An 11,901-nucleotide genomic window follows, 5' to 3' on the forward strand; every position below is an offset into this window, starting at 1 on the left:
AATAAAACTACTAACACGACCGAAAGTCTGTTTATTCCACACCCTAAGCCTTTGTTTTAGTCTTTTTAATTTACCCGCCAATTTACACAATCCTGAATCCGCCACAATGTGTTCTCTCCAAGATGGTTTAACCATTTCCAAAAAAATCCCCATGTGACGTCCACATGTTCTGAAACCTAAAAGGCGCTGGCCCATACCTCTCCATATTCGCACTCAACTGTAATAAGATAGGAGAATGATCTGAAGTATTTCTTTTCAACAAAGAAGTCTTAACTTTACCATATTTTATAGAAAAAACATTATTAATCAACATTCTGTCCAGTTTCGCCCAACTTCTTCTCAAACCTTGTTGGCCGTTACACCAAGAAAATTGAATTTCTTCGAATTTGAGGTCCAATAACTCATAGCTATTAATACAACCATTAAATTCAGCCATAAATGAACTCAAGCGAGGTCTACCTCCCACCCTTTCCTCATCTGACCGAATTACATTAAAATCTCCCATAACAACCCAAGCCACATCAACACTCGACATCCCCTAAAGTTGATCCCATAAATCTCTTCTCTCAATATAATAACATTTAACATATACAAAAGTAATAAGTAGGGAGCCTCTAGCCTCTGTTAACAAAACTGTCACACATTGATTTAAGGTACCCATCCAATCCACTTGAACATCGTCTTTCCAGAACAACCAAATCTTCCCACCTTCCTCAACATTAGAGCAAAAGTTAGTAAATTGCAAATACATCGCCCATATTTGTATCTTTTCTATATCTTGAAAAGGTTCCAAAACTACCAAAATCGAAACTTTCTGATCCTTCACAATTTGCTTCAATCTTCTCTTCGACGTGCTCAACCCTCTTATATTCCTAAACATAATTTTGTCTATCATAGGTTCAACTTTTGAGGTACTGCCTTAGACCTCTCAGACTTTCTCACTTGTCCATCATCTTTATTTCTTCCTTCCGATTCACCCACTTTTACATTACTTGAATCAAAATAATAATCTTTTTGAGTATCAACGCAAATTTTCAAATCTCCCTCAGATAACACCTCATAATTATCCCTCCACACTCCACCCTCCACTTCTCTCTCTCTCTCATCCACTTCCTCCACTAAAATCAATACTCCATCCTTATCCTTTTCAACTTTTCCCCTCCCTCCTTCATAAACAACTTCGATTTCCTGAACGGACCTAGAACAATCTCTTAGTTCTACCTGCACCTCTACCGCCCATGACTTCTGGTCTTTACAACGATCGGCCTTCTCTCCACAATTCTTCTCTACCAAATTAACTTCCTCCACTTTTTTAGTACCCACATTATTAACCTCATTCACAATTTCTTTATTTTTCTCAATCACATTTGACAGACCATTCACATTTTCATCCTTCGTCTCCTCCACCCATTGTTCCTGACTCTTCAAAACATGACCTTCCTCTTCAACTATCATATTCTCTTTTCTACCAACTTCTTTCCAAACCATCCCATCTACCTCCTTCCTCAAACCTACCTTCTTTTTATCCTTAAGCTTAACTCCAAACCAGCATACTACTTCAGTGTGACCTTGCCTACAACATTTGTAACAATAGAAACTCCTCTTCTCATATATTACCTTTTGCCAATTCTGTTTTTGTCCTACCACCAACGGAAAACCCTCCACAGGATCCTTCTGCAAATCCACTTCAACACATAATCTCGCACCCATGGCTCGTGTTCTATATAATGTGGCATTATCTGTTCCCAAGAATTTACCGAATCTAGTGGCCAAACTCTGTAAACAGTTCATTCTATATAAATGTAAAGACAGACCTGGTAAGAAAATCTACTGATGTGCGATTGATGGCTTCTTGTTGATATCAAAATTCACGGACCAGTTAAAAATCCGAAATTAGCACCCTGCCACCCATCTTCCTTCTAGTGCCTATACATGAATGTAATCTTTTTCATTTACCAAATGCAACAAAACATGATAGTTATCCATAAAACTTATCATAGGAACTTTAGAGAGGCCCCAAGATTGGATAATATGCCTCCGAAGGACATCGATACACGGTCTTGCAGAAAGAAATTTAAGCATCAAAGCAAACTTCAGATCCTCCGCAACCTTTTTCATCTCCACATCAGAGAAAACAAAACCTAATTCCCTATTAATTAGTTCCGATTTCCTCAATGGGATTTTGAATTTTGAATATGGAATTGGTCTCTTCAAGGCTTCCGCAAACGATTTTCCCCTAGCGAAACCTTCCCCCTTTTCGACCTTAACATCCCCCGAACCACTCCCTGTCTCCTGTATACTAGCATCGACACCTCCCCTCAACCCTCTGGTAGCAGCTACCGAAGATGGCTCAGTCATATCTAAGAAAATTACATGTTTTCCATATTGACCACTAAAAAATAAATAAGAACAATAAATAAAAATAAAAAACCAAACCTGCAATCTCGGAGATCACTGAAAGGTAAGATCTTTCTTCAATGCCTGTTTGCTAGCCAAGCATCTGATTCTCAGTTCATTCTGCTTCGCCTGTTTCACCGAAAGGTAAGATCTTTCTTCACGCCCACCGTATATCGCCCACGCAGGTTCGCCTTCGTCGTTGTCTCCGTCTCTCGCAGCCCAACTCGCTACCAACGCCGACGCCGCAGCTGCTCTCCGATGACCGCTGCCACTTCGAAGACGCTGAGGCGATTTCAACGCGGCAGAGAAGGCGTCGCTGGCGAAGACAAGCAACAGCCAACGCCCACTGGCCGCAACACTGTCTGGGGCACAAAACCCCTCGTCTAACTCCTCGCTGAACAGAGGCAGAGCAAAGCCTTGCGGAGAGCTTCCAACGCCAGCGTGCAGCAGAGAGCAGAGTGCCGTCGTCATTCAGAGACAAGCAACAGCCAAACACCCACTGGCCGCAACGCCGTCTGGGGCACAAAACCCCTCGTCTAACCAAAACCTTGCGGAGAGCTTCCAACGCCGTCGTGCAGCAGAGAGCAGAGTACCGTCGTCGTGCAGCAGAGAGCAGAGTGTCGTCGACGTTTTTCGTTTACACCCAACGGTTGGGACGACGAAACGACAACCAGTCAAAACAGAGCACGTCGTTGTCTCTCGTCACGACGGATTCACAGAAAAAACCTCGCGGGCAGAATCTCCAACGCCGTCGTCGTCAGCCGCGACGGCGACTAGGGTTTCCTCTCACGAGAACAATTTAAAAGGTTCACGTCAACAGCATTGGACCTATTTATTTTAGAAAAAAACATATCCCTCAAGTAGTGTTTCAATTTCTTTAGATCGTCCAAATTTCATATCCCCAAGTGCAGCATCACGGATATTCAATTCACCTTTTTTTCCTACAATACCATCAAACCCTTTATTTGGGTTGGGTGCAAAGTGTGGCCTTCACACAGAAACTTGAAATCCAAAGAGGGCTGTGTCGATTGACGTGAAGGTGTTGGATTAATCGCAGTAGAAAACATAAGAGAAAACAACAGGGCTGAGCTAAGCCCTAATCCTGATTACAATTATAGCTAAGAGCACTTAAATTACATATACATGTACTCCTACCAAAAGAGGAAGGCAAGAGAAAAGTAGAAACAAAAATCCATAAATTACAGGGGCCTGTACATTCTCTCTTTTCTCTTCGTAAGCAAAACAAGAAAAATAAATTATGCCCATGGGGACAGGACAAAAAGAAAATTAAAAGAAAGGAGATACAGCAGAAATTTACATGCATCACTGACCCTCCACCCAGGGGAGAAATCCTTTTTGACACTCAGTAAGTTGAGATGTTCTTGTTTTTCCATAAGAAACTGAATGCCCTCCCCATCTTCCTTTTGGAAACTGATTTATGAAATGGATTTGGCTGCTCTGGACCCGGCATCAACACAGCCTCGTTGCTTTTCTCAGGCTGCTGCTGTTGATGCGTCTCGACAGGTGATGGGTCGTGTTGCCGCTGCTCCCGGAACAGCATCAAAAGTTTCTGAGACTTATCTTTACCTCTCGCCGTCCCATTCACAGAAATAGACACTAGTGCAGGTATCACCCCTTCTTGCAGGACCGTTTGACTGCATTTTTCATTCCCGTTGCACAAGATCAAAAGACACGACACAGCTTGCTCTTGCTCTGTCGGCTCGCCCGTGTCCAGTACAGTAGCAAGGCCACTGATAAGGCCCAGGGAAGAAGCCATTTCGTCTTTTCCTGATTTACTAGAAGCTAAGTTTATCAACACAGCTATAGACTTTTCCGTCCACGTGTGCTCACTGGATGCCGAAAAAAGGGATTGAAGGCCATGGATGATGCCTGCCCTGAGGAGGCCTGAAATATTGGACGGGTGGGTGGAGAGATTGTAAAGTGCATGCAGAGCATCAAGCTTGCATTGGAGTTCGGTTTCAGTTTGAAGGAGCTTGATTAGAAAAGGTACAGCTTGGCTCAAGCCAATGGTCGGCTTAGCTTCTTCGAGGCAGGAAAGGTTCAGATACAATGCTGTCGCTGATCCCTGAGTTTTCGAATTGGAAATCATTTCCTCTAGTGATGAAATTACTCCCGTCCCTAGCATCATTCCCTTGTTTCTGAAAAGCAAGAACGGATGAAGATAATATTGCAACACATTTCCATGGTTTAATAAAATACAGTAGAGAAATAAAACCAAATACCATATGATAGTTCCAAATATAACAAATTTAGTTTCTAACAATTCAAGATTAGTAAATAAAAAATTAATCCCATCTGCCTCTGTATAATGAGTCTATGAGACAACATATCTTCATATAGATTTAAAATTAAAAAAAAAAATGTTTACTGCTTGAACAGGATACCACCCTGAAAAGTATATGCATTTGAATGATTATAGTACATGCTTGGTTCCAATAAATGATAACAATAAGTGATTCTATAAAATCAAATGAACAAAGATTGTGACAACAAAGATTGATGATCATGAGTGGAATGCAGCTGGCAATAACCTTGAAACTTCTAATTTGCACCTTCTTTTTTTTTTCCACAATGTGTTTTGCTTGTCCAAAAGGTTTTTTATTCTAATTTGATGGTCAAAATCTTCATCCTCAGCTGAGAATTTGTGCATGAGACAAAAGTTGCTTGAAAAATGTTACTCAGTTTTCAATGAAAAATTCTTATAATCTAACATAGCAGATGTCCAATTTTACACTGATATACCAGGTAAAATATATATATATATATATATATATATATAACACTATAAACTTAATCAGAAATTGCAGGGTTACGTGAAAACTAAAGGGTATCCAAGTAAGTCAACTGAGTCATGAAACTTGTACTTAACGCTGCAATTGAATATTAGCAAATTTATGATTTGAGTAAGAAACAACATAATGACATTACCGCCACAAACAACCAACCAGATCAGCATGATGATCTGATTGGTACAAAAGTCCATAATCAACAAAAATCAGGTTCTTAGTTCAAATATTTATTGTAACAGGATTCAACTTTATGTTGTAAAGCCCTCATAACTGTCACACATTTTACTAGTTGCAACTAATTCATATATCATAACCAAAAATTGTATTTGCTTTTTTTAAACTTGGGAAGAGTAACAACCTGTTATTATTAACAGCAAGGTTGAAGAGAGCCATAGCCCCAATTTCCTGAGCCATTTCATTCCTTTCACACATAGCTGACTCCAAAAAGCGAACCAGTGCTTCAACAAACCCATTAGCTCCCAAAAAGATCCTGGCCTCCTCATCATCCTTCAGTATGCGTCTTAACTGCTCAACCACTTCGCACTTCTTCTTCAAGTCTTGCTCTTCATCCAAGACCTTCAGGAAATTCTCATATCTTTCCAACAAATTAAGCTCAGTCTCATCCTCATGAGCAGGCACATCTTCCTCTTCTGCCACTCCATTTCCTTCAGCCTCCTCAATGGTACCACTCTCCTCCAAGGGGACAACCTTCACTCCCTTTAATTTGCAGGAACCAATGCTGTCCACTGATTTCAAATTCACAGAGTCGCTCTCAGACAATGCCAACCTCCAATAATTAAGATCAAGAGACTCTGGGGGGCCATCAGGAACAAGAACTCCATTCTGTTCACACCAGCTAGCTATGAGACCCTTAACACAGTAATTAGGAGTCAAACAAAGATGATCTAGCTGCGTCTGAGTCTTTGGGCAGGTGTTGTGACCATCACTGAACCATTTCTCAATGCAGATTCTTTCATATGTTTGCCCAGAGGAGATAATGACTGGGTCATACATAAGCTGCAATGAAATTGGGCATCTCAACTCTTCTGGTGGAACAGGCATAAGTCCCGATCTTCTATTGTTTGGCCTAAAACTGAAAGAACTAAGTTTGGAAATATGTCGCTCATAGACCTGACCGTTGGCCCCAGGTCCTCCACCATCCTCAAGAGATTCCTTAACAGTGGGTGAACAAGGTCCTGAACCCTGTGAATCATTGTCATCTGAGAACTCACTTCTAAATAGCTTGGAATATTTTCTCATAAGATGCAAAAGAAAAGCAACAATTGATTCCTTCCGCTTGTCTTCTTCAATACGAGCTCTTTCTATGAGCTTCTTGAGAGCCCTTCTCTCTCTAAGAGCTGCTCTTGAAGATGTAATCCCAAGTCTAAGAGCGGCCTGGTGAAATAATTCAAGCTCACTATTGTCACTACAGTCAGTGTCAAATTTTCTCCCTTGCTGAAGCAATGCAATTATTTCATCCCCAACTTGCTTCTCTGATGGATCTAATGAGAAAACAGTACCCTCAAGTTCACTTACAATTTCTGAGATCTGAAATGACAATGTTCAAAATGTTAGCGTGAAAAAAGAAAAAACAAGTACAACATGGAGAATAAAATCTCACCAGCCTAATAAATGTCCTGCAAGTTACCATTATCATTTAGAGGACCATTTAGGAGAAGTAAACACTTTTAATTGAAACAATTTTAAAGTAGGGTTGTAAAGTTCATTTGGCATAATATATATGGGGCTTGCTTTCATTAAAATTCAGTATGAAATTGCCCTCAAGCTTTCTACTATAGGTACAGTTGGGTGAACCTAAGCTAGTAATTTCTTCGCCTACAAATATTTCTAGGAGGGTCGTCTGCACTAGCATGAAATTACAAATACAAAATCGCACATATGTTTTCAAGCTTATTGAATACCTAACTAGTTGAAATCAATTGAAAAAATTAAACATGAAACCTATCTGTATATAGCTACTAAAAAGAAAATAGACTGAAAAATGTCATAACAGATTATTACCTGACCACCAATAGCTTGTGGAACAATATCTTCAACACGCCTAAGACTATCTGCAAGTGCAAATCTTGCCTTTTCAAATTTTATAACTACAGAATCACCAGTTATAGCCTGCATGATAAGGGTATAATGGTTCCATTAGAAAATTATTCGTGACGGAACTTAAAAGACTGCTACTCTCAAAGGAAATGACATGAAACCAAAATGTTGCAGCAAAGCCATTAATAAAGCTTTGTATCAACAAAGAACGCAAACAAAACAAAATATAACATGCCCCACTATATGGCCTCAATACTCATTTACTTTGAAATCAACGAGAAACTACAAATCAATTACTTAAAAATTAAAATCATTAATCAGAACCATACAAATGTTCAGTATTCAGGTTATAATCATCAGACAGGCATATTTAAAATGCAATGCTCATAATGAATAAACAATTAAGATTCATTGAATAAGTAATAAAAATTCAAAGTAGAGCTACCCAAGCATTGTCTTAACCAAATGGACACACCTGACAACTCAGCAGCAAGAGAATTAAATGGAAACATCAACAGATAAAATTATCATTTGCCTAATACTGTACAAGCACATGTGCTTGGAAGCACGCATACATGGCACGCACACATATGTTATAGGCTTATTCTCACATATGAGAGTAACGATTACAGCATAAAAATATTAGTGCAAAGGGTATGAAAACATACCAAGTAAAGTTTACTGCATTCGGAGCAATGCTGAAGAATATTCTTAACCTTCTCAAGTGCTATGTGCAACGAACATAAAGCCTGAATGCCTGATTTGCTCCTAGGCCGTGCTGCTTCCAGGACAGGGAAAATTCCCAACACTTTGCAATATATTGCAGAAAGTACCTTGCACATGCCTCCATGTAACTGCACAAGCAACGTTCAGTCACTTCTATCATTGTCCATTGAACTAAAACAGATAAAGTGTGCATAATAGTAGAAAAGATTGCCGTTCTCCAAACTGAAACTATAATCATTCTATACAGCCTGTTGTCCCAAATAAAAGAAATTTTTGAATACATCAACTTAAATTTGAAAATAGGAAAACAAAATTTGTAATTATAAACTAATCATCTGATGCGAAGCACAGACAAGTACATTTTATTTTCAATAGCCCAAAAGATTAATCCAAACGGCATTTCAGAATCCCTCGGGATAATACTTCTATTTTTCAAAGAACTCCATTGAGAGGAAATAAGTAGTTGCATAGGACACAGACCGATAAAAATTTACCTTGGCATCACCAGCCGCAAACAAATTTTCTTCAACTTCAGCTATGTCCATAATTGGCATCCACCGTGGAGACTACAACCCAAGTTTATATCAGCTGAAATACACAAATAAAAAAGTAAGAAAATTAGAGGAGCATAAATGAATGACTGCAACCAACTCGCCATCACTGTTACCTAAACTATACGAGGCAATTAACTTAAAAATCTATTAAGGAATGAATTATCGTTTTTAAGACTTTGAAAAGGCAGTTTTCTCATCCTGTGGCAAAGAACCCAAAAAAAAATTTCTCAAAAAAAAAAAAAAGACATGCTACAAAGGATAAAGATTGAACACTTAAGAAATAGGAAGAGATTGCATCAATAGCTATTGAATGATGACGGGATTCCACGAGAACAGTTTGATTTTGATCCCACAATGTATGTAAAAATATTGAAACAAGGATAGACCAACAAAATTTGACTAAGACATTTCTTCGAACATCAAGCGTTCAAAATCGAATGAAAATTTTCAGAATCGTAGAAGGAAAAAAAAAAGCAAAAATAAAAATATGACCAACCCAGCCAAGACATCTAATATGTCGAGAAAAAGAAATCACCATCGGACCCTGGAATTCCAATTCCGCGGAAAGAATATTAGGAAAAATACACAATTTTTTAGAAAGAAATTTAAAAAATCAAAGAAAACGTTTCCAACCATAAAAACTCGAATTCTCGACGTCAATGCGACTCAAAAGCGTATCTAAAACGGAAACAAAAGCAAAAACTATCTTCACAAAACAGCATTTCCCGATTTCACGATTCCCGTCCCGTGAACCCCCCAAATCAAAAGAGAAAACACAAACAAGTATAAAAATTAAATGCAACAAATCGAGTCTCCGACGAGCCCGCACCAGCTAGGGTTTGATTGAAACCGGGAACGTACCGGAATAAACGGAATCATCCAAGGCGGCTTCATAAACAAGCATCGAGAGAAATAAAAGCAGAAACACAGCAAATTGGCGTTTCCATTATCTGTTTTCCATCTCATCCCACGCTCGGATCCGCTGTTTCAATAAGCGAATTTGCCGCAGGCAGCACAGAGAGGCGAGAGAGAGAGAGAGAGAGAGAGAGAGAGAGAGGAGGGAGAAGATGGATATTCCGAGAGGTTGTAAATAGAAAGGAATATGGAAACCGATTTAAAATAAAACCTTGTAATAAATTAACATATATAATATGCTAGTCTGATAAAGCAGTGAATTTTTGGGGAATAATAATAATTGCTTATTTTAGGAGTTTAATTTTTAAAATTTCGGAAGCGCAAATTTGGAATTTTAGGCCGGGTTTGTCTCCCCGGTTAACCGGCCGACAGTTGCCGACATTCAAGATTGTCTGTTACCTTACGTGTCCTCAATGCTACTTAAATGTCCAAATTACCCCTAATCGCAGTACGATTATTTCCAAAGTTAGACATTTCATTTTTTGCAAAGTACGTGTAAAATGTCCTCATAATTTCACACTTTTATCAACGCAATAGCCCGTTATAATCATTCACCTCAAGGGTATTTAATTCCTTATATTTATGAATTTTTCTTTTTCATATTTTTAAGAGAAAATAAAATAAAATAAAATAAAAATAATATGATAGAAAAATCGACCACGTCATGCAATTCTCATTTTATGTAATAAAAAATTATGAAATTGTGCGCTAATATCATTTTTTTTAAATAATATTACTTTTATTTCTTTCTATTGACATAAGAAAAGAAAAGAAAACTAATGTCATCATCACCAACAAAATTAATCATTTTGAACTTCTTAGCGTACACTCACTCTGAGAAGAACTTTTAAAATAGATAACTAATAATTAATATGAATATATATTATGAATATAAATATTTAAAATTTATTACTGACAATATATTTTTAAAGGGTATTATAGATTATTAGTCAATTTAAGATAATATACTAGAGTCTTCCTTTTTCGAGTACTAGATAAATACGCATCATTACATAAAAAAAAGAGATTGAATATATATTGTTTCATAAAAATATGAGAAGTAGTATACCAATTTGAATTAAATAAGGAAATGAAGAAGCCAAAAATAATTACATAATAAATTTAATTGAGTTGAATTATATATTTTTTTGACTTTTTTAATTCGATCCTTATTTTGATGCTGATAAAGCATTTGTATTTTATGTGTGCACTTAATGTGTCAAACAGGTTTACATTTCAGTATGAACATAAGATATAAGAAAATGTAAGCCTTATGGACTTCAAGATTATGTCTTTCAGGTGAATTCTACGCAGAAGAGCAAAGAAAAAAGAAGACATTTGTTTATTTCAATTGTAATTGCATTTGGTTTTTATATTATGGTCTATAATATTTGCATATCATGCATGATTAGGGAGTTATGCTCAAGAGACCTTAGAATGACCATAGGAACCATCACCCTTCAAACTTAAAAATCATATACTTGTTCACACAGGGTTGATGAAGCATAGAGGCCAAACAGGACTTAAACGCACACTTTTAAGTGGTCTCAGGCGACGAACTTTTGGCATTATAAATGTCTCGATCAGCCAAAAAGGTTAGAGGTCAACAGTTTGATCAGACATTAGCCGACCGAACATGATTTGAACATATTGTCTACAGTCGACTGAAGCTAAGATGTGACCATCTCCACCTTCTTCAGCCGACTGAACAGTTTGTTCAAATTGACTTCGGTTGACCGAAACTCAATACTCGGCTAACCGAAACCCTCACCAAACAATCGAAACCACGTAACTTTGTAAAATCGCCTAACTCAGCCGACTGAGTATGTCCATGGTTGACCGAACTAGAAAATTGCTTGTGAGCTATTGTGAGTGTTCGGGCGATCGACCCTAGGCGTTTGACGACCAAAACTTTTGGATTGGAAAATTTTTACTATAGATAAATGAGGTTAATCTTATTTAAACATCATTAATCTTTTTCAAAAAAGACCTCCGTGTCCCCAACAGTTATTTTTTCATTAATATCTATATCTACTCTCTAATTTGTCTTAATTAGCTAGAGATTAACAAAAATCATTAACAAGAATTCTCGAATTTTTTTTTTATATACTTATATTCCTCTTATTGCTAAAAAATCTTCCAAAGCATACTACGAATCATTTGTTATACTTCTTGCTTGCAAACTAATTGCAACTTGAGAAGGAGTTTGATTTCTTATTGGTTGTGCATATTTCATACATATTCTTGAAGCTTACAACTCTCTCATTTTGTATTATTTGAAATAGATTTTTAGAGAGTAAGCTAAAGTTATTCTCATTCCATTTTATTGATAAATATTATTCGGAATAACTTATTCTTACTTTTGAGTCTTGGTATCCTTATTGCCAGATTCAACGGCTTGCTTGTGCCATTTGATAAAAATATATTTTTGCAAGCTTGAA

General features: G+C 37.5%; 1 protein-coding gene across 1 annotated transcript; it reads right to left on the reverse strand.

Moving 5' to 3' along the window:
- Positions 1-3,467: 3,467 nt before the first annotated feature.
- On the reverse strand, positions 3,468-9,706 carry LOC131144725 (U-box domain-containing protein 6-like). Its single transcript, XM_058093564.1, has 6 exons — positions 9,407-9,706; positions 8,486-8,579; positions 7,934-8,119; positions 7,230-7,337; positions 5,566-6,755; positions 3,468-4,556 (listed from the first exon to the last, which is right to left on the reverse strand). The coding sequence occupies exons 2-6, from the start codon at positions 8,543-8,545 to the stop codon at positions 3,761-3,763; spliced, it is 2,340 nt and encodes a 779-aa protein (XP_057949547.1). The 5' UTR covers positions 8,546-8,579; positions 9,407-9,706; the 3' UTR covers positions 3,468-3,760.
- Between the last annotated feature and the right edge of the window lie 2,195 nt (positions 9,707-11,901).

This window comes from Malania oleifera, chromosome 12 (assembly GCF_029873635.1).
Source record: "Malania oleifera isolate guangnan ecotype guangnan chromosome 12, ASM2987363v1, whole genome shotgun sequence".
Classification (NCBI taxonomy): domain Eukaryota; kingdom Viridiplantae; phylum Streptophyta; class Magnoliopsida; order Santalales; family Ximeniaceae; genus Malania; species Malania oleifera.